General features: G+C 40.2%; 3 protein-coding genes across 3 annotated transcripts; all 3 read right to left on the bottom strand.

Moving 5' to 3' along the window:
* Positions 1-3,606: 3,606 nt before the first annotated feature.
* LOC307031466 (uncharacterized protein) lies at positions 3,607-5,516 on the bottom strand. Its single transcript, XM_079668594.1, has 2 exons — positions 4,950-5,516; positions 3,607-4,680 (listed from the first exon to the last, which is right to left on the bottom strand). Exons 1-2 carry the CDS (start codon positions 5,294-5,296, stop codon positions 4,278-4,280), a joined length of 750 nt encoding a protein of 249 aa, XP_079524720.1. The 5' UTR covers positions 5,297-5,516; the 3' UTR covers positions 3,607-4,277.
* A 2,591-nt stretch (positions 5,517-8,107) lies between these two features.
* Positions 8,108-10,845, bottom strand: LOC307032944 (sterile alpha motif domain-containing protein 3-like; the record flags this gene model as incomplete). The annotated part of the gene is made up of 4 exons (XM_079671218.1): positions 9,660-10,845; positions 9,310-9,462; positions 8,885-8,974; positions 8,108-8,329 (listed from the first exon to the last, which is right to left on the bottom strand). Exons 1-4 carry the CDS (start codon positions 10,674-10,676, stop codon positions 8,108-8,110), a joined length of 1,482 nt encoding a protein of 493 aa, XP_079527344.1. The 5' UTR covers positions 10,677-10,845.
* An 8,999-nt stretch (positions 10,846-19,844) lies between these two features.
* Positions 19,845-24,149, bottom strand: LOC307032469 (uncharacterized protein). The gene is made up of 3 exons (XM_079670449.1): positions 23,450-24,149; positions 21,247-22,499; positions 19,845-20,977 (listed from the first exon to the last, which is right to left on the bottom strand). Exons 1-3 carry the CDS (start codon positions 23,792-23,794, stop codon positions 20,575-20,577), a joined length of 2,001 nt encoding a protein of 666 aa, XP_079526575.1. The 5' UTR covers positions 23,795-24,149; the 3' UTR covers positions 19,845-20,574.
* Positions 24,150-25,616: the final 1,467 nt, after the last annotated feature.

Raw genomic sequence — 25,616 nt, 5'->3', positions numbered from 1 at the left:
TTACAGTTCAATCCACTAGGGACAACTGTTGCAAAACTGACCTCAATTCAACAAGAAAAAGTGTATTTTCCTTCTTAAAAATGGGAAGAAAATTACACTGTGGTAAAACAACACAGAACATAATCGCCAAAACACATTTGCAAACAGGAATATTTTTTTTTAAAACGTCAATACACACTAGCAAGCAAAATTCCAAAATCAGATTGGGTTTTCATAAAACTAACTGAGTACTTTCAATTAGCATTTCACGAAATGGCGACTCCCATGTGGTTCATTGTGAACATGAGGGCAAGACAAGATGGCAACTGATTTTCCAACCTTTAACCTGAAGAACAAAGATATTCAAAACACACCTCGTGGCTCTCACAGCGGAGTTGAAATAATGGTGGGGTGATCTTTAGTCTAGAAAATTCAACACACAACACTGTAGTTTTAAAATAACATTTCTATTTAGTTTACAATGATAAATGGGCCTCATACCCTTACGTCATAGCCCTCAACCCATGTACGTACATTTTTTTACTTTAAGAGCCAGTATGGTTATCTCTTCTGTTTAAACCGGCTATTATGGGACAAAATGGGACGCTATCCAAACACAATCAGAAGAATATCGTCTATCTGACACACGAATGTTGCTTTTTCTCGTCGTAATCCACACGCAATGTCTTGTTGAAAACAGAAAAATGTAACCACTGAAAGCTTCAAACTACTCAGGCCTTTTCCTCGAAAAATGACTTTTTTAAAACAGCCTCACACTGTTGTTAACAGAAACACTCACTCCAATAACCTCAGCTTCCAAATGTGGCTGTGTCTTTGCTTCAAGAAGTCCCAACTGCTTAATGGCTTAAAACCCTTCACGTTAACTTAAAACGTAACAAGAGACACCTATTGAAGTGATTGGCCTCTAGCCGACATGTAATAACAGACAAACGAATAGCATGCAGGGTTAAATGTAAGAAAAAAAGAAAATGAACTCACCCAAAGCAACGCCACCGAGAATACCAATGTTTATCAATTTAGGCTTGTTTTAACTTTAATTTAGGCAGTCTTTCTCAGGAGTCCAATTTACCAGACAGACACACACTCCTATGGTTCACTATGTAATCTATAGAAGATTTTGAATAAACAGGTACTTCTTTACCTTTCTGTATGGGCCCGAGTGTATGTCTGCCAGCATCGTTCAAGCTCCTTTGAAAACTACAACTGCTCTCCCGGTGGAACGAGATCACGTCAGGGTCACCAATTGTTAACTATGTTCGTTATTCTCGCGTCCAGGAGAGAAGCTTTAAAAATGAGACTAAATGGAGTCTCTGAGAAGGTTCAAATGGGATACTTTAATAAAAAAAAGGCGCGGTAGTGTTACAAGCAGAATATTTTTCAGGTGAGGAGAGAAAAGCTGCAGCTCCCTCTCGCAATGGCGGCCGTGAAGAAGAGACACACAAGTCTTCGTACTTCCCGCTTCCTGGCTGTTCGCTCCTCCTCTCTGGGAGCTGTAGTGACGTAGGGGACTCCTCCCTCGTTATTCTGAGTCCGATCCGATATTGCGTTATACGGAGGATTCCGACATTTTACATTCATTGCTTACTTCCACATGCCTCTTCTCCTCATATTCTCTTTCATCACTTTTCATTTAACACATTCTAAACGCTGTAATTCATACTTTAAAAATACTGGAAATACTTCACGGCATTTTGGTTTCCGGTGGAGTTCCGGATGTTTTCACATGCTACCCACGTCTGTAAACAATAATGTATTCAAATAAACTGTACCTTCATTTAATATTCAGCATGGTAGCATCTCGACATCTATAGTTATAGTGTTAAATCAGTAGGTTTCGGTTTGCACCACTCCATGTCATTTCGCTACTAAATTAATTCACCTCTTTAGGAAATCGTATATTAGTCACATGCTAAATGCTAACCGGAGATGAAGGATTTTCAGAATAAAAGCTTAACTGGTTGTGCAAGAGAATTTCTGTTTTTTTCAGTATAAAACAGTGTTTAAACTGACGGTATGTTTAAGGTACATTATACCATCAAAACATTGATTTTAATTTCTAACAGTATGGCGCGAGCGAGAGAGAGAGAGAACGGGCCCACCTTAGGCCTACGTGTATTTATGTTGTTAGCATCTGGTGCTAGCAAGCTGCGGTAACGGATATAAGGTGCTGTTTCAATGAAAACAGAGGAGCGACATTTTGCCGACAACTGCGCCAAGCACTTGACTTAATGCAGGTAGCCAGACAGTGGGACATTGTCAGTGCTTGAATTGGAATACAAAAGGTGCCAGTACTCTAAATCAGCAACAAGTATTTGGCACAAAGTCATAGTATATCCTATAATGCTGGTGGGTTTGTCTCTTTACTGTATATTTTAGAAAGGCTCACTGTACTTAAACAAAATGACTCAGGGTGCATCTGAGATTAGAGGGGGTGCAGTGGTAAAGTGCTATTTTTATAAGTGGGGAGTGGACCTGACACCCTCTAGTCTAGGGTGGTCCGGGGGCATGCTCCCCCGGGAACATTTTTTTTTAAATATTGAAGTTAGATGCATCAATCTGGTGCAATTTGAGAGAAAAATGAAGAGATATATGGATACCTCTCAACATCCATAATGAAACAACTGTCAACAGATTTACTTTTTCTTTATGGATATAAAAGAAAGTAAAGCTTGACTCCTACTGGCTGGTTAAATGACTCCTCGTCCCTGAGGCCACTACCAGTTTTTTGTGCCATTTTGCTGGATTTATTTGTCAATAGCTTTGCTGCACAAAGTGATGGCCCTCTAGTTTAAATCTACTACCCAAAAAGAAACATATGGAGATGGGTTACTATTTAAAAAAAATAGCAAATCTATTTGGGAACAGTGGGGCCGGGCCTCAAATCCTATAGGGGGGGTCCGGGGGCATGCTCCCCCGGTAAGATTTTTTTTTAAATGTTGGACTTAAATGCATCAATCTGGTGGACTTTGAGGGGGAAATAAAGAGACTACACCCATATGAAACAAAAATGTATACATTTAAATAATCATAAAATCATAAGTACATGGCCATAACCAATAACATACAATATCCAATATGAAAAAACATTGAAACTTGTTTATTTATTTGTTTTTGGTTCATTTATAGTTGTGAGTGTGTCTGGGCTCCTGAATCGGCCTCTCCTGTCTCCCTCCTCTCCCCCCTGCTCCTCTTTGAGGCAACAGCAAAGACTAGTTTGAGCTCTCAACAAGTTTATCTTACCTTTTTTCACCTAGTTAACATTTTGTTTGTATTATTCATGCATATTTTACTAATCACTACCCCCTCAAATGGAAATATGTGTTTACATAAATGGTGACCGAACCGTTTGAGACCCACTGAGATAACTTAAACTACGTTAACTATCTAAAGACTCAGAGAGTAATTTACCTCACCAGAGCTGAAGTTATCACCCTCTCAGTCTGTCAGCAAAGGACTCTCCCTCCACCTTGTTGTTGAAACAGCTCCTGATATCCGTTAGCGCAGCTAGCTAGCACCAGATGCTAACAACAATACACGTAGGGTTGCCAACTCCCAGAGTTTCAAATAAGGGACACATCTTGGCAGCGCGGCAAAAGCCCCCATTTTTGGGTTAAACCCCTCAATTCCAGTCTAAATTTTGTGTCAAACACCCAAAGTGTGAGGTTATAGTTAGGTTATAGACATGAGACATGAGAAACAGATTATCGTTCAATCATTTATTTTTTCAAATGTGCAAAACAGTTGTCTTTAAATAACTAAATAAATCAGTGCAAAACACACCTTCTGAACAAAAACATAAATATACACCTTCTGAACAAAACACATAAATATAAACCTTCTGAACAAAAAACTGTGTGTTTGAGATGTAGTGCAAACATATTTGGCCTCTTTGAAAGAAAAAATAGATTAGTGCAAAACACACCTTCTGAATAAAAAACATAAATATACACCTTCTGAACAAAAAACAGTGTGTTTGAGATGTAGTGCAAACATATTTGGCCTCTTTGAAAGAAAAAAGTAGATTAGTGCAAAATCGTAAACTAAAGAAAAACACACCACCTGTGTGTGTGTGTGTGTGTGTGTGTGTGTGTGTGTGTGTGTGTGTGTGTGTGTGTGTGTGTGTGTGTGTGTGTGTGTGTGTGTGTGTGTGTGTGTGTGTGTGTGTGTGTGTGTGTGTGTGTGTGTGTGTGTGTGTGTGCACATTAAAGCAGAAAAAAAATACTATTGGCAAACCCCAAAACTGCCTATGGAACAACCAGAGACGATGTCACACAACCCTATTTCTTCCACTTGTATTTTTGTTGGCCTTTTGCAGCAGCAAGGAGTTGTCTATCCACCAGAGATGCAGTGTAAAACTCTGAGCAAGACTCTTCATAATTGAGAGTGACAATCAGCTCACTCTTAATTAGTTCAACAGAGCATCTGTTCCGCACATCTGACCATTTATTTTTCATCAAAGAAAAGACCCTCTCCACGTACCCAGTAGAGGAAGGGATGCTGAGGACAAAGGACACCACAGCCAGAATGTTTGGAAGGTCAGCTGCCCGGCCCCTGAGAACTGCTACCCACCTCTCAGCTGTTCCCTTCAGCTCCCAATCATCCTTTGACTTTGTGAGGTGATCGAGGAGGCTGTTTGCCGTAACACACTCATCAAAGAGCTCATCCATGGAGAGGTTGAGCCTGCGAATAGAGATGAAACTGGAATTCAGTTCAGTAGCATTATTAAAAACTACTGAGACACTTGTTGAATTCATTTGATAAAATGTTATATTAAAAACAACACATAAAAGCCCCGTGCATTTGTTTGCATTTAAATAAGACATGATTTGTATGATGAGAAGTATTTATGTATAATTTTGTTTTTTATTAATACAAGACAAAAGTGGTGTGCATAATATGCCAGTATAAAGGGAATAAGTACAAAGTGGTACAGTGTGTGAGTTACATACCTGGCAACTAGGTGTAGCTTCTCAATGATCTTTTCCATGTCTTCATATGAGATGTTCCCAGATGTCAGACAGAGTGGCTGCAGGTAAAAGAGCCAGTTTTCCTGAGAGAATGTGAACCACTTCTGCAGATAAGTGATGGCAGTGTTTAAGAAGGCTGTAAACTCTTCCCTGGCAAGGTTAGCTTCAGATGGAATGAGACGCCGAAGCTTTTGTTTGGTGAGGTAGCCATAGAACTGATCATCTCTTCTCTTGATTAGTTTTCTCAGAAAAGAGTCCATGATGGCATATAGGTCAGCAGATGTGGTGGCATCCCTCTCCAGTTTTTTGACCGACTCTTCAAAAAGCATCAGGACATTGTTGCAGAAGAGGAGATACACCTCTGCAAGATCAGCCTCCTCTTCAACCCCAGCTGCATCTTCAGGCAACCTCAGCAACTCTCGCAGCCGCCTTGGACATTCATCACCGAGGCTGATGAAATATGACTTCAGCGCAGTCCAGTTCTCCAACAAGCGGCTGATTGCAGGGTTGAGTGACAGCCATCTGGTCACCACATGGCGCAGAATGTCATGGAACTTTACATCCAGAAACTCACAGAACTCCTTCAGGGTCTCTCTCCTTTTGGCAGAGATGGAAAAGTGACCGTACACCTTCAGGACAATATTTTCCACATCAATTGACAGCTTATCCAAGGCATGTTTCACGGTGTTATGGACCACATGTGCATGGCAGTTGCCACGGAGGATCTCGCTGTTGGACTCCTTCAATTTTGTGAAGACAGAGTTATGGATGCCATAATTGACATTTGCATTGTCTGCACTGAATGCAGACACATGATCCAAAGTTAGACCCATTTTGTCCAGAGAACTTTGGATTGAACTGGCTATCCCTGCAGCAGACTCATCTGCATTTTCAACAAAGTCGATCAGCCTTTTAACAATGCCCTTCTCTGGAGTGAAAAACTGCACAGCCAAGGGAAACATCTTACGATTGCCTCTATTTGAGGCATCAGTTTGTAGAGAAAACTGGAGCGGCTTCACTTCACTCTTCAAATGGCTGAGTACCTCTTCAACTGCCTTTGGTGCCAGGACATCAGTGACCACTGCCTCAGCTTTTGTCTTCCCACACGACATCTTTTTTGCGATTGAGGAGTCACTTAGTGTTTGCAGGGTCAATTTGAATGCACAATCAGATGAGTTATAGCTCAAATTATGTTTGACCGTGTGATAAACATGGGCTACCTCAGCAGCAGTTACCTGTAAAAGAAAAAGAAAATATCACTATACATATAATCATTGTAATATAATATTATATATAATATCAAATACTACCTGATATGTATTACACATGTATATACTAGCTGTTTGAGTGTGTATAGGTTGTATATAGTATGCATTATTTTTTATTATGAACAGAGGTGGGTAGTAATGAGTTACATTTACTTGAGTAGCTTTTTGGATAAATTGTACTTTGAAGAGTAGTTTTAATGAAAAATACTTTTTACTTTTACTTAAGTAATATTGTTCTAAAATAAGAATACGGTTGGCTGCTCTACCCACCTCTTGAATACAATATATATATATATATATATATATATATATTCCTTCCCTCCCTCCTTGCTTCTTTCCTTTCTTAAATCTGTACTTCATTCATTCCTTCTTTACTTCCATCCTTCCCCCTCTTTCCTTCTTTCCCTCCTTACTTCTTTCCATCTTCCACTCCTTCCTTCCTACCTTACTTGCTTATTTCCTTCCTTCAATCTTTCCTCCTTCCTTCCTTCTTTCCCTAGCTCCTTCTGACCTCCCTTCACTCCTCCCTCCATCCTTCAGTCCTTCCTTTCCCTTGGTGTCCTCTATAGTGGACACAATTAATTTCTGGGTCTCCGGAGGTGAATAGTAGTTTTAATGAAAAATACTTCTTACTTTTACTTGAGTAATATTGTTTTAAAACAACAATACTCTTACTTGAGTACACTTTTGGCTACTCTACCACCTCTGATTATGAATAAATATTAGTCATTACATCTACTTGCATCATTATATGATTAAGTTGATCATATATTGTTTAAAAAATATCACAGTGTATCAGTGTTGGGGTACTTAATTACATTGAACATTTAGCAGTATGAAATTGACCAAACAAAATGTTTGTAAATGTAGGTTTAATTTAAATTCATATACAAAATTAACATCCTTATTTGACATACCAAGTTAGCCTCTGGAGTTGCTGGACGAACGAGGAACTGTGTCAAGGCTCCCTGGCTTCTCCTTTGCTTCTCTGTTTTCATGTGGTTTTCACCTGCAGCATGTTGTTTAACGTCAGTTAGTCCTCCGTGACTAACTGAAAATTGTCGGCGGCAGACAGTACAATTTGCCTTGTGCACATCGTCCCTTACGCTTTCTAGCCACACGTATTCTTTTTCCCACTCAGTTCTGTAGTAACTCTTTCTTTTCGTCTTTTTCTTCGGCGGAGGAGGAGGAGAAAAGTTGTTTTTTGCATCACTTTCGGACTCTGAGGAGGTAGTTTTGTTTGTGCTTGTCGTCGGCAGCATCTTCCATGTTGGGCAGGACGAGCAGCATGGAGGTGAAACGGTTGCTAAGATACGATACGTTATAGTGATTGGCTCCTCTGCTGCATGACTATGAGTATTGACCAATGAGCTGAGCGTGCATGCTGCTGCTCCCACAGCTCAAGATAGCCCCCCCTGCTTGTGTGTGTGTGGCTCTGAGAGGTGCGCACGCAGTCCTCAAGAGAGCGAATGACTGAGAATCACCATAACGAGCGGTCATTCTTCCACCACCCCAAAATACGGGACAAGGTGCGTCCCGTATCAGTTCATTACGGGACAGGTACTTACGTTTCCAAAAACGGGACAATCCCGTATTTTACGGGACAGTTGGCAACCCTAAATACACGTAACCGGTGCGCGCACTTTGTCGCTCGCTCGAGCCACACATACACCAACACACACCCTCCCGAGCTTGAATGACACGCAGAGACCAATCGAGGGCATTAGTATGATCTGTATGAAAGTGGCAATGTCGGCAGGCCACGTCATGTAGACAGCCAGTCACCCTCTGTGAGGCAGAATCAGACCCACATTTGCGCTGCGTTGCGTTTACAATATATACGTATATTGCCGGCGGCTGAGTACCGGCATTTTACTGAGTACCGGCACCTTGCCTTATGCCTTTGGGATAGTCGATGTTGAGTGCGTAGAGCAGACCCATCAGCAGTGACACAGCTGTTGGAAAATCACTGACTGATGGAAAGATGATTTCTTCCTCGATGACCACTGCGAAACTGACAGTATCATCCCCGTCTGCCACTATGAGGATGCCCAGCATCATTCCTCTTGTCATGTCCTCCTCAGCATCTGTGGCCTAAACAAAGTGGAAAACGTGATAAAATAAACCTTTATTGATTCTGTTGTTGTGGCCACAACAGCATTAAGCATGAAACACACCAGTGGTTCCTAAACTTTGTATCTTAAGACACACTCGGGCCCAAACTAATGAAAATAGCTGACCTACAATCTCACAACACTTCACAAAAAAAAAAAAAAAAAAGAGTATGAGCTGTTGAGTACTTAAAAACCTAATTTTTTAAGGGCTTTATTAAAAAAAAAAAAAAAAAAAATCCCACCCAGTGTGAAATGAGCGGTGCTTTCGATGAGTTCATTTATACTCCTAAGCTTGGACACTGCCATCGAAGCCATGCTGGTACGGACATACACACAAAGCCACATGTTGGAGCGGTTAGCGCTCAAAAATGAAGTAAATATTTTGAGGAAAATTGGAAACAAAGAAAGGGCCTTTTACTCATGATTGGTCCCAACCCACTGTTTAGGTCCTAAAATACAGGATACGTACAAGTAAGGGTAAGAATGGGGGCCTGATCTGCACTGACGGAAAATATAAATATAAAATAAAATATACCTGAACTTTCTTGTAAAAGTTGGACGAAACCTCTTTGAGGTAGTGGGGGATCCCCATCAACACAACGGTCCTTTTCCATTGGTTGGAACACTAAAAATAATAGACAATACACAACCAATGGAACAGCTTCAGTCAGATAACATCAGAATAGAGTATTTAACAGTAAATAAATGATAAGTGTGTGTGAGTGTGAGTGAGAGCTGCAGACAAAATTGGAAAACTATCAAATTGAAGCTGATAAAGCGGTTCTTTCTCCTAATTGGATGACACCATTGACCCGTGTGAAAGTAAATTTGCTGTTTATAAAGAGCTGGAGAGACAGGGACTGAGAGAAGCCTGTTACTGAACCAACGCTATAGTAACATTTACTATAAGAACTTTTTTTAACAGAAAAACAGTGTAAAATATCACGTAAGCATACTTACATCACTATCCAGTGTTGTCAACAGCTTCTTCAGCTCCACCACACCAGGCTTGGCTTTGTAGATATCAATGAACCTCTGCAGATACTTGTCAAGACCAGCGAAGAGGCAGCCTTTCAGGTCAACAGTGGTGAGGCGAGCAAACTCTGCTTCAATCTAGTAGGCATAAAAGAAGCAAAGAACAAGCCGAGCGATTGGCTGTAAATTCAATATCACTGATATACTGTATGTATATAACTGTATAATCTTCATGACAGCAGACATTAGCCATTGTGTACAACATATCTTTCTATTCTTAATCAGCCTCCAATCTGATCTTCCTCAATCACATTTGAAATAGAGAAGTACTTTACCTGACGTTCAGAGAACAGTGCTGGCCATTTATCTTTGATGTCAGCCACAGGTGGCTCATCCTCTAAGATTTCCTTTCTCCGCAAAGAGAAGGTGCTGGTCATCATCGCTTGAATTTGCTTCCAATCAACCTTCCTCTTCTTCATTTCTGTGAGCATTGCTGTCCTTTCTTCGTCAAGGGAGTGTTTTGTTTTTCCTTCCGGGATGTCTGGCAAGAAGTTGACTTCTGATTTTCTAGCCCTCTTAAGAGTTCTTTTCCCAGATGTGCTGGATGACCGTGAGTTGAGTGAGTTGATCTTGAGCTCTGGGCATCCAGCCTCTCGGAGCTTTTGTCTGAAGTTACCCATTTTAAACTTTAAACTAAACGTCCAACAGTGCCATCCAGCGGCTGACCCTGGTTCCCTCAGATATGGATGTTTTTTGATGAGCGCTTGCGCCACCAAAGCATATTCCTCATGTTGTGGGTATGGGCTATAGGCATAAACCGCTTCTGCTATTTTTTCCAAAATGTCTGATTTCATGCATTTGGAGATATCAAGAAGGGTTCCATCCTTCTGGAAGGCTTCATTTCCTTCCCTTAACCTTAGCTCTGTATCAAACGCAAAAGTAGGGATCTGAAATGACTGAGGCAGGTGACGACTGCAGGTGGACTGGACTCGACTGTAGCTCGACTCAGGGGTTGTGGTTAAGCTTGCAGTGTCCAACGTTGAGTCTGTATGATAATAAAGTTCTTCTGTATGAACTTGGAGTTCTTCAAGAGGATGACTGTACACTTTTAAAGTCACTTTATCTTTAGGGAGATCTGACATGTTACTCAAGTTGCAAAGCTCGTTATTGAACATTGGATCTTGAAATTGTACCCTCAAAACTCCTTCCAATCCAAGCTTGTTTTTGAGGATCAAGTGCAGGTCATCAACCGTGTCGGGCATGTTCTCAATGGTGACCCTCCGAATGTCCTCTTCGGTTAGGATGACACGCAGCAACATGGTGAATCTAAAAAGAACAAAACAAATATACATTTTCTTATAAACAAGGCAAAGTAATGATCACATGTCATAGTAGAACCCCGACCTAGTAAGTAATTTAACCACATGAGGCCTATATCCCAATATTGGGAACATTCTGTGTAAATTACAGATCTACAAGCTCACTATGTCTGACATGTTGTGAGCTTGTAGATCTGCTATTTTCGGTGAAGAGATTTAGTGTAGATGGGAAAAGGACGGGGCTTCAGTCAACTAAGTATGGGGTTTTGCTGTAGGAGAGTGCAATGCAAGGCGTTGTGGCCTTGCCGTAGACCAGGGGTGTCCAAACTTTTTTTCCTGAGGCCGACTGAAAACTCATCTCTTTAGACTCCACTTCGAGCGATTGAATTACTAACAAAGCACTTATATACTAATAAAGGGCTGGCTTTTCTAAAAGCCAGTTGAGTAGCACTTGAAATGTCACTTTTGTCCCCAAGGCCTTCTGGAGCCTTTTCTAACAATGTGAGTATGAAACAATACATAATAATATTGAAATAGTAGATATAATGAACACATACAGTATATAATGTTTCTCTCTCTCTCTCTCTCTCTCTCTCTCTCAGGTCTCCATACAAAGTGCTACGTCTACATCCCATAGACCACCGTCTGGATTCCCCTGTGTCCTCCCTGGCAGCTCCATTGATTCCCTCTCTCCTTTCCTGCTGAAAGATGGTGAGTGTACTCAGGGACGAGGAGTCATTTAACCAGCCGCCAGTAGAAGTCAGGCTTTTGTTTATTTTATATCCATAAAGAAAAAGTTAATCTGCTTACAGTTCTGTTTCATATGGATGTTGAGAGGTATCCATATATCTCTTCATTTTGCTCTCAAAGTGCACCAGATTGATGCATCTAACTTCAATATTAAAAAATTTTTTTCTAAATGTTCTAAAATGTTCTAAAAATAGCACTTCTTTTTTTGGCACCCTGAGTCATTTCGTTTAAGTACAGTGAGCCTTTCTAAAAGATACAGTAAAGAGACAAACCCACCAGCATTATAGGATATATAATGATTTTGAGCCAAATACTTGTTTTTGGGCTGTATAAATAAATTGACTTGAAACAGTTACTGATTTAGAGTACCGGCACCTTTATTATTCCAATTCAAGCACTGGCTTTGTTCCAGCTCTGCCAAATCATTCCTAACTTCCAATCATTTTCTGGAAGTTGCCAGTGAAGGGTGACAATGTGTGAGGTGGTGTCAATTTGCTCCTTTTTCTTTACCTTTAAACCAGAGCGCGTGTGAAGTTCGTTACAACTTCTCACACTTCCGTCCACCGGGGATGAGCCCACTGTCTTTTGTGAACTTTCACCCTCACCCAATCACCTGGCCGAACAAGAGTCTCTTCTGGTGTCTCGTCTGGTATCTCTGTAGTTTTCCTAGCCTGTGTAGACAAAACTTGCATAATATTACTCAGAGTTCTGACATATTCATCCACTTCTATATGTCTAATATCTAAAACTGGACCACTCCCTCCTTGGAGAAGGGCTAAGCTTTGGCATACCTCTTGTTGTTATGAGACCTATTGTTAACTACATGTTATTATTTATTAACTACAACGTCACTGAATCAACATATCTGTATAATCATGACACTCCCTCCTTTGAGCATAACATGCTCAATTAATATTGCAATGATTACCCTATTATGAACAGGACATGTAAAACCCATAACGTTGCATTAAATAAATATAACTTCTCCGTACCCATAAGGTGTACAAAAATATCGTATGATGTATGGCTTTCTGATGATAAACATCTATATTCACTAAAAAATCTGCCATTAGCACAAAAAATAGTTTACTTGTTTCAATAATGTCTTTTGTCATGGTATTATGCATCATCGTTGCTGCGAAAAACAATACCCCTGGTGTCGCTAATGCGCCTCAATAATTCTAGAATCAGAGGATGGTTGATACTGCTGAACTAACATATGATAAAATAATATTTCTCCAAACTGGAGGGAAAATATGAACTATTCTCACAGAGGGTGACCTGCATGAAGGGCTGGTGCCCCTCACTCTAAATGAGATATTGCCTTACGCACTTCATTATAAATCAGTACAGTTACTCAAGAATAAATAAATAAAAATGGATTCTTGAAACTGTTGTAAAAACCCTACAACTTCTTCATCCAAGCTCTCAATCAGTGTTATGTTATTTAATCTGCGGCTCATGTCTTAAAAAAGATACTTCAGACCGATTATAAAATGGTGTTTATGAGAAATATGTAATCTGACTCCATAAATCACATAATTGTTTGATGAAAAACTACACTTCTACTAAGAATAAATGAAGTTCCGCTTTAAACACAGCCCCGGTCTTCTGACGGGGTCTATCTATGTACTGGCTGGAAAATGTTGGGCCAGTTTCTGTCGCTCCGTTACTGTTCTCCCGCTAACAGTCACTCTCTAGTTCTGCTGGGTTCTTGTTGACTTCTTCACTGGTTTGAGACAAGCGACCCTATTGGAACACCTCCCTTTGTAGCCAGACTTCACCACAGCAGAATCGAGTTTCTGTTTTCAGGTCTGGACAGCTTCACGTCAGGTGTATCGCCGCCCCTTGCATATTTTGGGTGTAAGCCCGTCTTCTTGACCTCACTAGCTGTGTGGACACAATAGTTTTCTGTGTGGGGGAACAACATCACTCGTAATTTATTTTCCTTCTCATAATTACAAAAATAGTCTGCTAAATGTTCTACTATGTCTTAATCTTCTACTACTCTGTGGATGCTTTATGTGTAAATGCAATATTCTACTCACTATCTTTTAAATAAAATTCAACCTCTCCCTCATGTGGTGACATATGTGACTCTATGTAGCTGGATTTCAAAATACCCTTGTGCTGAAGATGCATCACCTGGCGGTCTGGCCCTCTGATCTTCCTCATTGTTCTGGTTGCTACCAGGCTGTCAGTGGCATTTGGTTCATGTTTGGCACACCTGTTCGTCTTTGACATCCCTGGGACCCCCTGCTTCTGTCGTCATCATGGAAACCTCCCCTGGGGTAAATGCATGGAGGGCCGTTATTTGGTGTATTGTTCTGCAGACTCTCTCTGGACCAATGTCCCATTTGGCAGCAATGGTAACATCTCTCAAACCGGAAACCTCTTCCTCCTTTTTGTCGGTTCTGCATCTGAATCTCTGGCACTACTCGAGGTTGAACTGTTTGAGGTGTCTGCCCTGCCTTCTCTGGTTCTTTGGCCATCTTTGATGTAGCTGTCATTTGCCTTGACGCTTTCTTTTTTTTATTAGCTTCGGTATCTTTCTCAGCTATTTGTATCTTCAAGAGTCTCAGTTGTAATGCTACCATTTCTGTCTTTTGTGTTTCTCTTTGTCGTCGTCTTTGTTCTGTGATTTCTTCTAATCGTATGTTCTCTTCCATCAGGTGTTTTGATTTACTGGTTAGCATTCTTACTTCATACTCCAATTCTTTGAGATGTTTGTCCGTGGAGACTCTATTCAACTGCAAGACTTCTCCTATAAAACCAACATTCAGGGAGGGAGGAGGGACTTCGGCCAAGCTTAGATACAGCTTCGGAGTTTGGATAACTGGAGCCTCTTTGTTTTTTTCTGCTATGTCTTCCCTCACTGCCAGGTCTGCTACTTGGACCACATTTATGCAGTCTTCCAATATGCTGGCATATTCTAGGTGGAGTATCGGACTTGTAACTCTTATAAATCTTTCTTCAGCTTCCCTCCATGGTTAGCTGTTGTAGGCATTTTTCATGCTCATAGTCGAGTACTGTTCTTCTATGGGCTTTTGTTGGTCCAGGTTGATCATCTGCTGGAATCAGTCCACTTGTTTCCAACAGTTTCTCTATTTGGTTCCATCTCTTCTGTCTTTTACTTGGAAAGGTCAAAGCATCTGATCTGATTTTTACCCTTTCCTTGATATCTGCAGTTAAGCCTGGCTCTGCTTCTGGTCTCAACTTAGTTTCTTTCGGTGACATGCTCTCTTCCTATTCGAATGAAGTTATGAAGTTATCAAAGATCGAAGTACTAATCTTCCGATTAGCACCTTCGTTCCTGATAAATAATATCCTATGTCATCCGAACTTAACTTTAAATCTGGGTTTGTTTGTTTTTTAGTTGCTCAAGGTTTTTTTTTTGGTTTTTTAAATATTTTTTTAAGTTATAGAATTATAATTTGTTGTAATATTTTTGTAAAATATTAATAAAGTAAATTAAAATCTAAACATTATGCAAATTTTTAAATATGAAATGTTAAAAATAAAAATTGTACAGTGTATGGTTTTGACTTTGGAAATTATAAATCTGGTGAAAATCTACTGTGTACAGTACATACCGAAGTGCAAGGGTGTAACTTTGGTTTGAGAAGTGGGGGACACACAAAACGGGGTCCTCCGCAATGAAAAATGTTCTCAATTTAATTCCATTTCCTGCCTTTCTATAAATATATTAGGGACTATAGTGTTAACAAATCCAAGACAAATGTGTAGTGTATATAATGAGTGTGCACACTTATCTAGTATCCTATCCATGTGAACCTGTTTTATTTGTGATGACCTCACATCCTCTGGGGTCCGGGGGAATGCACCCCGGGAAGATTTTTTTCTTAAAATGGAAGTTTAATGCATCAATCTGGTGCATTTTGAGGGCAACATTAAGAGATTTATGGATAAAGCTCTCAACACTCATATGAAACAGAACTGTATCTATTTCAATAAACAAAAAAACATTAGAATATGCTCAGAACCAATACCAAATATTTGATAAACTCCTCTCTCCTATCTTTATCTTACCTAGTCTGCATTCTTTCTTTTTATTTATGCATATTTGACTAATCACTCCCCTTTCAAACCCCACATTGGAAGGATTTCATAACTTATTTTATATACAACTAATATTACATAGATGGAAATATTTGTTTACATAGATGACCAAACCATTTGAGACCCACTGAGATAACTTAGGCTAAAGTTTCAATCTAATCACTCAGAGTCCTTTACCTCGCTGAGCTGAGGTTATCTCTCTCAGTCCGACAGGAGAGGACTCTCCCTCTCCTTATTGTTGAAACAGCTTCTAATCTCTGTTAGCTCCGAGCTAGCACAAGATGCTAACAACAACCCTTGTAACTCTCTCAGTCTCTATCTCTGTCTCTCTTTATCTTTGTCTCTCTCTGTCTCTCTCTCTTTCTCTCACTCTCTCTCAGTCTCTCAAAGTCTGACAGGAAAGAGCTCTCCCTCTCCTTATTGTTGAAACAGCTACTAATCATCGTTAGCTCCGAGCTAGCACCAAATGCTAACAACAACCCCCGTAAATCTCTGTTTGTCTCTCTCTCTTTCTATCTCTCTCTCACAAGATGCGCTTCGACATGTCCCCCCTGTCCCCAGTGGAAATTAAACCCATGCCGAAGTGTATGGAATTATGTAAATGTCATAACTTGTGTTAGCTTTTTGAATATTCTCTAGTCTTATTTGAAAGAGTATTATTTAAAGTTTCTTATGTTATAATTAAAAAACACTTGCAATTTTATTTTGGCGATCAAGCATGTGTTTATTTATAACATTTAAAATTAAACTTCAAAATGCTATTGAATTTTTCCTAAGAGGTGTTTCCTCTATCTGTGTAATAATGTTGTACTACCAGCAGAGTGCGCTGTTGTAATTTACAGTTCAATCCACTAGGGACAACTGTTGCAAAACTGACCTCAATTCAACAAGAAAAAGTGTATTTTCCTTCTTAAAAATGGGAAGAAAATTACACTGTGGTAAAACAACACAGAACATAATCGCCAAAACACATTTGCAAACAGGAATATTTTTTTTTAAAACGTCAATACACACTAGCAAGCAAAATTCCAAAATCAGATTGGGTTTTCATAAAACTAACTGAGTACTTTCAATTAGCATTTCACGAAATGGCGACTCCCATGTGGTTCATTGTGAACATGAGGGCAAGACAAGATGGCAACTGATTTTCCAACCTTTAACCTGAAGAACAAAGATATTCAAAACACACCTCGTGGCTCTCACAGCGGAGTTGAAATAATGGTGGGGTGATCTTTAGTCTAGAAAATTCAACACACAACACTGTAGTTTTAAAATAACATTTCTATTTAGTTTACAATGATAAATGGGCCTCATACCCTTACGTCATAGCCCTCAACCCATGTACGTACATTTTTTTACTTTAAGAGCCAGTATGGTTATCTCTTCTGTTTAAACCGGCTATTATGGGACAAAATGGGACGCTATCCAAACACAATCAGAAGAATATCGTCTATCTGACACACGAATGTTGCTTTTTCTCGTCGTAATCCACACGCAATGTCTTGTTGAAAACAGAAAAATGTAACCACTGAAAGCTTCAAACTACTCAGGCCTTTTCCTCGAAAAATGACTTTTTTAAAACAGCCTCACACTGTTGTTAACAGAAACACTCACTCCAATAACCTCAGCTTCCAAATGTGGCTGTGTCTTTGCTTCAAGAAGTCCCAACTGCTTAATGGCTTAAAACCCTTCACGTTAACTTAAAACGTAACAAGAGACACCTATTGAAGTGATTGGCCTCTAGCCGACATGTAATAACAGACAAACGAATAGCATGCAGGGTTAAATGTAAGAAAAAAAGAAAATGAACTCACCCAAAGCAACGCCACCGAGAATACCAATGTTTATCAATTTAGGCTTGTTTTAACTTTAATTTAGGCAGTCTTTCTCAGGAGTCCAATTTACCAGACAGACACACACTCCTATGGTTCACTATGTAATCTATAGAAGATTTTGAATAAACAGGTACTTCTTTACCTTTCTGTATGGGCCCGAGTGTATGTCTGCCAGCATCGTTCAAGCTCCTTTGAAAACTACAACTGCTCTCCCGGTGGAACGAGATCACGTCAGGGTCACCAATTGTTAACTATGTTCGTTATTCTCGCGTCCAGGAGAGAAGCTTTAAAAATGAGACTAAATGGAGTCTCTGAGAAGGTTCAAATGGGATACTTTAATAAAAAAAAGGCGCGGTAGTGTTACAAGCAGAATATTTTTCAGGTGAGGAGAGAAAAGCTGCAGCTCCCTCTCGCAATGGCGGCCGTGAAGAAGAGACACACAAGTCTTCGTACTTCCCGCTTCCTGGCTGTTCGCTCCTCCTCTCTGGGAGCTGTAGTGACGTAGGGGACTCCTCCCTCGTTATTCTGAGTCCGATCCGATATTGCGTTATACGGAGGATTCCGACATTTTACATTCATTGCTTACTTCCACATGCCTCTTCTCCTCATATTCTCTTTCATCACTTTTCATTTAACACATTCTAAACGCTGTAATTCATACTTTAAAAATACTGGAAATACTTCACGGCATTTTGGTTTCCGGTGGAGTTCCGGATGTTTTCACATGCTACCCACGTCTGTAAACAATAATGTATTCAAATAAACTGTACCTTCATTTAATATTCAGCATGGTAGCATCTCGACATCTATAGTTATAGTGTTAAATCAGTAGGTTTCGGTTTGCACCACTCCATGTCATTTCGCTACTAAATTAATTCACCTCTTTAGGAAATCGTATATTAGTCACATGCTAAATGCTAACCGGAGATGAAGGATTTTCAGAATAAAAGCTTAACTGGTTGTGCAAGAGAATTTCTGTTTTTTTCAGTATAAAACAGTGTTTAAACTGACGGTATGTTTAAGGTACATTATACCATCAAAACATTGATTTTAATTTCTAACAGTATGGCGCGAGCGAGAGAGAGAGAGAACGGGCCCACCTTAGGCCTACGTGTATTTATGTTGTTAGCATCTGGTGCTAGCAAGCTGCGGTAACGGATATAAGGTGCTGTTTCAATGAAAACAGAGGAGCGACATTTTGCCGACAACTGCGCCAAGCACTTGACTTAATGCAGGTAGCCAGACAGTGGGACATTGTCAGTGCTTGAATTGGAATACAAAAGGTGCCAGTACTCTAAATCAGCAACAAGTATTTGGCACAAAGTCATAGTATATCCTATAATGCTGGTGGGTTTGTCTCTTTACTGTATATTTTAGAAAGGCTCACTGTACTTAAACAAAATGACTCAGGGTGCATCTGAGATTAGAGGGGGTGCAGTGGTAAAGTGCTATTTTTATAAGTGGGGAGTGGACCTGACACCCTCTAGTCTAGGGTGGTCCGGGGGCATGCTCCCCCGGGAACATTTTTTTTTAAATATTGAAGTTAGATGCATCAATCTGGTGCAATTTGAGAGAAAAATGAAGAGATATATGGATACCTCTCAACATCCATAATGAAACAACTGTCAACAGATTTACTTTTTCTTTATGGATATAAAAGAAAGTAAAGCTTGACTCCTACTGGCTGGTTAAATGACTCCTCGTCCCTGAGGCCACTACCAGTTTTTTGTGCCATTTTGCTGGATTTATTTGTCAATAGCTTTGCTGCACAAAGTGATGGCCCTCTAGTTTAAATCTACTACCCAAAAAGAAACATATGGAGATGGGTTACTATTTAAAAAAAATAGCAAATCTATTTGGGAACAGTGGGGCCGGGCCTCAAATCCTATAGGGGGGGTCCGGGGGCATGCTCCCCCGGTAAGATTTTTTTTTAAATGTTGGACTTAAATGCATCAATCTGGTGGACTTTGAGGGGGAAATAAAGAGACTACACCCATATGAAACAAAAATGTATACATTTAAATAATCATAAAATCATAAGTACATGGCCATAACCAATAACATACAATATCCAATATGAAAAAACATTGAAACTTGTTTATTTATTTGTTTTTGGTTCATTTATAGTTGTGAGTGTGTCTGGGCTCCTGAATCGGCCTCTCCTGTCTCCCTCCTCTCCCCCCTGCTCCTCTTTGAGGCAACAGCAAAGACTAGTTTGAGCTCTCAACAAGTTTATCTTACCTTTTTTCACCTAGTTAACATTTTGTTTGTATTATTCATGCATATTTTACTAATCACTACCCCCTCAAATGGAAATATGTGTTTACATAAATGGTGACCGAACCGTTTGAGACCCACTGAGATAACTTAAACTACGTTAACTATCTAAAGACTCAGAGAGTAATTTACCTCACCAGAGCTGAAGTTATCACCCTCTCAGTCTGTCAGCAAAGGACTCTCCCTCCACCTTGTTGTTGAAACAGCTCCTGATATCCGTTAGCGCAGCTAGCTAGCACCAGATGCTAACAACAATACACGTAGGGTTGCCAACTCCCAGAGTTTCAAATAAGGGACACATCTTGGCAGCGCGGCAAAACCCCCCATTTTTGGGTTAAACCCCTCAATTCCAGTCTAAATTTTGTGTCAAACACCCAAAGTGTGAGGTTATAGTTAGGTTATAGACATGAGACATGAGAAACAGATTATCGTTCAATCATTTATTTTTTCAAATGTGCAAAACAGTTGTCTTTAAATAACTAAATAAATCAGTGCAAAACACACCTTCTGAACAAAAACATAAATATACACCTTCTGAACAAAACACATAAATATAAACCTTCTGAACAAAAAACTGTGTGTTTGAGATGTAGTGCAAACATATTTGGCCTCTTTGAAAGAAAAAATAGATTAGTGCAAAACACACCTTCTGAATAAAAAACATAAATATACACCTTCTGAACAAAAAACAGTGTGTTTGAGATGTAGTGCAAACATATTTGGCCTCTTTGAAAGAAAAAAGTAGATTAGTGCAAAATCGTAAACTAAAGAAAAACACACCACCTGTGTGTGTGTGTGTGTGTGTGTGTGTGTGTGTGTGTGTGTGTGTGTGTGTGTGTGTGTGTGTGTGTGTGTGTGTGTGTGTGTGTGTGTGTGTGTGTGTGTGTGTGTGTGTGTGTGTGTGTGTGTGCACATTAAAGCAGAAAAAAAATACTATTGGCAAACCCCAAAACTGCCTATGGAACAACCAGAGACGATGTCACACAACCCTATTTCTTCCACTTGTATTTTTGTTGGCCTTTTGCAGCAGCAAGGAGTTGTCTATCCACCAGAGATGCAGTGTAAAACTCTGAGCAAGACTCTTCATAATTGAGAGTGACAATCAGCTCACTCTTAATTAGTTCAACAGAGCATCTGTTCCGCACATCTGACCATTTATTTTTCATCAAAGAAAAGACCCTCTCCACGTACCCAGTAGAGGAAGGGATGCTGAGGACAAAGGACACCACAGCCAGAATGTTTGGAAGGTCAGCTGCCCGGCCCCTGAGAACTGCTACCCACCTCTCAGCTGTTCCCTTCAGCTCCCAATCATCCTTTGACTTTGTGAGGTGATCGAGGAGGCTGTTTGCCGTAACACACTCATCAAAGAGCTCATCCATGGAGAGGTTGAGCCTGCGAATAGAGATGAAACTGGAATTCAGTTCAGTAGCATTATTAAAAACTACTGAGACACTTGTTGAATTCATTTGATAAAATGTTATATTAAAAACAACACATAAAAGCCCCGTGCATTTGTTTGCATTTAAATAAGACATGATTTGTATGATGAGAAGTATTTATGTATAATTTTGTTTTTTATTAATACAAGACAAAAGTGGTGTGCATAATATGCCAGTATAAAGGGAATAAGTACAAAGTGGTACAGTGTGTGAGTTACATACCTGGCAACTAGGTGTAGCTTCTCAATGATCTTTTCCATGTCTTCATATGAGATGTTCCCAGATGTCAGACAGAGTGGCTGCAGGTAAAAGAGCCAGTTTTCCTGAGAGAATGTGAACCACTTCTGCAGATAAGTGATGGCAGTGTTTAAGAAGGCTGTAAACTCTTCCCTGGCAAGGTTAGCTTCAGATGGAATGAGACGCCGAAGCTTTTGTTTGGTGAGGTAGCCATAGAACTGATCATCTCTTCTCTTGATTAGTTTTCTCAGAAAAGAGTCCATGATGGCATATAGGTCAGCAGATGTGGTGGCATCCCTCTCCAGTTTTTTGACCGACTCTTCAAAAAGCATCAGGACATTGTTGCAGAAGAGGAGATACACCTCTGCAAGATCAGCCTCCTCTTCAACCCCAGCTGCATCTTCAGGCAACCTCAGCAACTCTCGCAGCCGCCTTGGACATTCATCACCGAGGCTGATGAAATATGACTTCAGCGCAGTCCAGTTCTCCAACAAGCGGCTGATTGCAGGGTTGAGTGACAGCCATCTGGTCACCACATGGCGCAGAATGTCATGGAACTTTACATCCAGAAACTCACAGAACTCCTTCAGGGTCTCTCTCCTTTTGGCAGAGATGGAAAAGTGACCGTACACCTTCAGGACAATATTTTCCACATCAATTGACAGCTTATCCAAGGCATGTTTCACGGTGTTATGGACCACATGTGCATGGCAGTTGCCACGGAGGATCTCGCTGTTGGACTCCTTCAATTTTGTGAAGACAGAGTTATGGATGCCATAATTGACATTTGCATTGTCTGCACTGAATGCAGACACATGATCCAAAGTTAGACCCATTTTGTCCAGAGAACTTTGGATTGAACTGGCTATCCCTGCAGCAGACTCATCTGCATTTTCAACAAAGTCGATCAGCCTTTTAACAATGCCCTTCTCTGGAGTGAAAAACTGCACAGCCAAGGGAAACATCTTACGATTGCCTCTATTTGAGGCATCAGTTTGTAGAGAAAACTGGAGCGGCTTCACTTCACTCTTCAAATGGCTGAGTACCTCTTCAACTGCCTTTGGTGCCAGGACATCAGTGACCACTGCCTCAGCTTTTGTCTTCCCACACGACATCTTTTTTGCGATTGAGGAGTCACTTAGTGTTTGCAGGGTCAATTTGAATGCACAATCAGATGAGTTATAGCTCAAATTATGTTTGACCGTGTGATAAACATGGGCTACCTCAGCAGCAGTTACCTGTAAAAGAAAAAGAAAATATCACTATACATATAATCATTGTAATATAATATTATATATAATATCAAATACTACCTGATATGTATTACACATGTATATACTAGCTGTTTGACTGTGTATAGGTTGTATATAGTATGCATTATTTTTTATTATGAACAGAGGTGGGTAGTAATGAGTTACATTTACTTGAGTAGCTTTTTGGATAAATTGTACTTTGAAGAGTAGTTTTAATGAAAAATACTTTTTACTTTTACTTAAGTAATATTGTTCTAAAATAAGAATACGGTTGGCTGCTCTACCCACCTCTTGAATACAATATATATATATATATATATATATATATATTCCTTCCCTCCCTCCTTGCTTCTTTCCTTTCTTAAATCTGTACTTCATTCATTCCTTCTTTACTTCCATCCTTCCCCCTCTTTCCTTCTTTCCCTCCTTACTTCTTTCCATCTTCCACTCCTTCCTTCCTACCTTACTTGCTTATTTCCTTCCTTCAATCTTTCCTCCTTCCTTCCTTCTTTCCCTAGCTCCTTCTGACCTCCCTTCACTCCTCCCTCCATCCTTCAGTCCTTCCTTTCCCTTGGTGTCCTCTATAGTGGACACAATTAATTTCTGGGTCTCCGGAGGTGAATAGTAGTTTTAATGAAAAATACTTCTTACTTTTACTTGAGTAATATTGTTTTAAAACAACAATACTCTTACTTGAGTACACTTTTGGCTACTCTACCACCTCTGATTATGAATAAATATTAGTCATTACATCTACTTGCATCATTATATGATTAAGTTGATCATATATTGTTTAAAAAATATCACAGTGTATCAGTGTTGGGGTACTTAATTACATTGAACATTTAGCAGTATGAAATTGACCAAACAAAATGTTTGTAAATGTAGGTTTAATTTAAATTCATATACAAAATTAACATCCTTATTTGACATACCAAGTTAGCCTCTGGAGTTGCTGGACGAACGAGGAACTGTGTCAAGGCTCCCTGGCTTCTCCTTTGCTTCTCTGTTTTCATGTGGTTTTCACCTGCAGCATGTTGTTTAACGTCAGTTAGTCCTCCGTGACTAACTGAAAATTGTCGGCGGCAGACAGTACAATTTGCCTTGTGCACATCGTCCCTTACGCTTTCTAGCCACACGTATTCTTTTTCCCACTCAGTTCTGTAGTAACTCTTTCTTTTCGTCTTTTTCTTCGGCGGAGGAGGAGGAGAAAAGTTGTTTTTTGCATCACTTTCGGACTCTGAGGAGGTAGTTTTGTTTGTGCTTGTCGTCGGCAGCATCTTCCATGTTGGGCAGGACGAGCAGCATGGAGGTGAAACGGTTGCTAAGATACGATACGTTATAGTGATTGGCTCCTCTGCTGCATGACTATGAGTATTGACCAATGAGCTGAGCGTGCATGCTGCTGCTCCCACAGCTCAAGATAGCCCCCCCTGCTTGTGTGTGTGTGGCTCTGAGAGGTGCGCACGCAGTCCTCAAGAGAGCGAATGACTGAGAATCACCATAACGAGCGGTCATTCTTCCACCACCCCAAAATACGGGACAAGGTGCGTCCCGTATCAGTTCATTACGGGACAGGTACTTACGTTTCCAAAAACGGGACAATCCCGTATTTTACGGGACAGTTGGCAACCCTAAATACACGTAACCGGTGCGCGCACTTTGTCGCTCGCTCGAGCCACACATACACCAACACACACCCTCCCGAGCTTGAATGACACGCAGAGACCAATCGAGGGCATTAGTATGATCTGTATGAAAGTGGCAATGTCGGCAGGCCACGTCATGTAGACAGCCAGTCACCCTCTGTGAGGCAGAATCAGACCCACATTTGCGCTGCGTTGCGTTTACAATATATACGTATATTGCCGGCGGCTGAGTACCGGCATTTTACTGAGTACCGGCACCTTGCCGGTACTCAGTAAGAAGTGCCGGTACCACATGGGTAAAAATCAGAAGTGCCGGTACTGCCTACCGGTGAGTACCGGCCCAATTCAAGCACTGGACATTGTACGAAAAGTCAGCACACTCAGCACGGATAGTGCGCGCAACATGATTGCAGCGTCCAGGCAGCTCCTGTTCGAGCATATGCCTTGAGTTGCACATAGCTCCAACGATCCATCACACACACACACACACACACACACACACACACACACACACACACACACACACACACACACACACACACACACACACACACACACACACACACACACACACACACATGCATAAAGCATATTTGTCCACTCATATGTTGATAAGAGTATTAAAAACTTGAAAAATATTCCTCAAAGGTACATTTAGAACAGACAACAAATGTGCGATTAATTTGCGATTAATCTAAATGTTAATTAAATCACTTTTTTATGTTTCTGGCTATGATCAATGGTTTAATTCTGGCCATTTTGCGTTATCCTTTGAAGCCACTCCGTTTCTGACATTTAAGTGATGCACTGTCAGAGAGTTGACTTTGACTCAAGGTCACGGTACATGTTATACGTGCGACAGCTTTATGATGATGGTTATGTATGAGCAAAGATTAAACATGACGGTCGCATCTTAACAAATATTGGACGCTGTGAGGGTAACAGATGTTAATGGGGGTTCAGTAATTAAATGCTAATAGGTGTCAGGTCTCTCTGCAGAGACTGTGGCCGAGGGAGTGCCTGCTTATGATTAATCACCCCATACATGTCAGGGTACACCATGTACAGACAGAGGGGGAAGGGTGGATCCTGTTATTAAACTCAGCTGTGGTACCGATATTTTCAAGCAGAGTACAACAATCAATCATATCTCTCAAACAGTGGGTTTATAATAAAAAAAGAGGAGGCTTTAGCATTATCTTATGAAAACTAGATTTAAATGAAAATCTTTACATGCTTCTGAATTGCTGGTTTATCTAGGAAACATAAGTTTCCTAGTTAGCATTCTTTCTTTATATTTATGCATATTTTACTCATCACTCCCCTTTTGAACTGTTTTTTTTTTACTGTCCTATAGTGCACACTGGAATGATTTCTTATTTTATTTTTTACAACTATAGTAAGGGCATTTTATCAGATATTTGACCGATCTGCAAACTAAATCCTTACCAAT

The sequence above is a fragment of the Notothenia rossii genome (assembly GCF_949606895.1).
Source record: "Notothenia rossii genome assembly, chromosome: 3".
NCBI lineage: Eukaryota > Metazoa > Chordata > Actinopteri > Perciformes > Nototheniidae > Notothenia > Notothenia rossii.
The sequence above is the reverse complement of the archived record's forward strand: the minus strand, read 5'-3'. Positions and strand labels throughout refer to the sequence as shown.

Coding starts and splice junctions, on each gene's coding strand:
- LOC307032469 (XM_079670449.1), bottom strand. CDS start 23,794: ATGCTGCCGACGACAAGCACAAACAAAACTACCTCCTCAGAGTCCGAA. Junction 22,500..23,449: donor CAACTCCAGAGGCTAACTTG/GTATGTCAAATA, acceptor TTTCTTTTACAG/GTAACTGCTGCTGAGGTAGC. Junction 20,978..21,246: donor AAGCTACACCTAGTTGCCAG/GTATGTAACTCA, acceptor CTCTATTCGCAG/GCTCAACCTCTCCATGGATG.
- LOC307031466 (XM_079668594.1), bottom strand. CDS start 5,296: ATGCTTTTTGAAGAGTCGGTCAAAAAACTGGAGAGGGATGCCACCACA. Junction 4,681..4,949: donor AAGCTACACCTAGTTGCCAG/GTATGTAACTCA, acceptor CTCTATTCGCAG/GCTCAACCTCTCCATGGATG.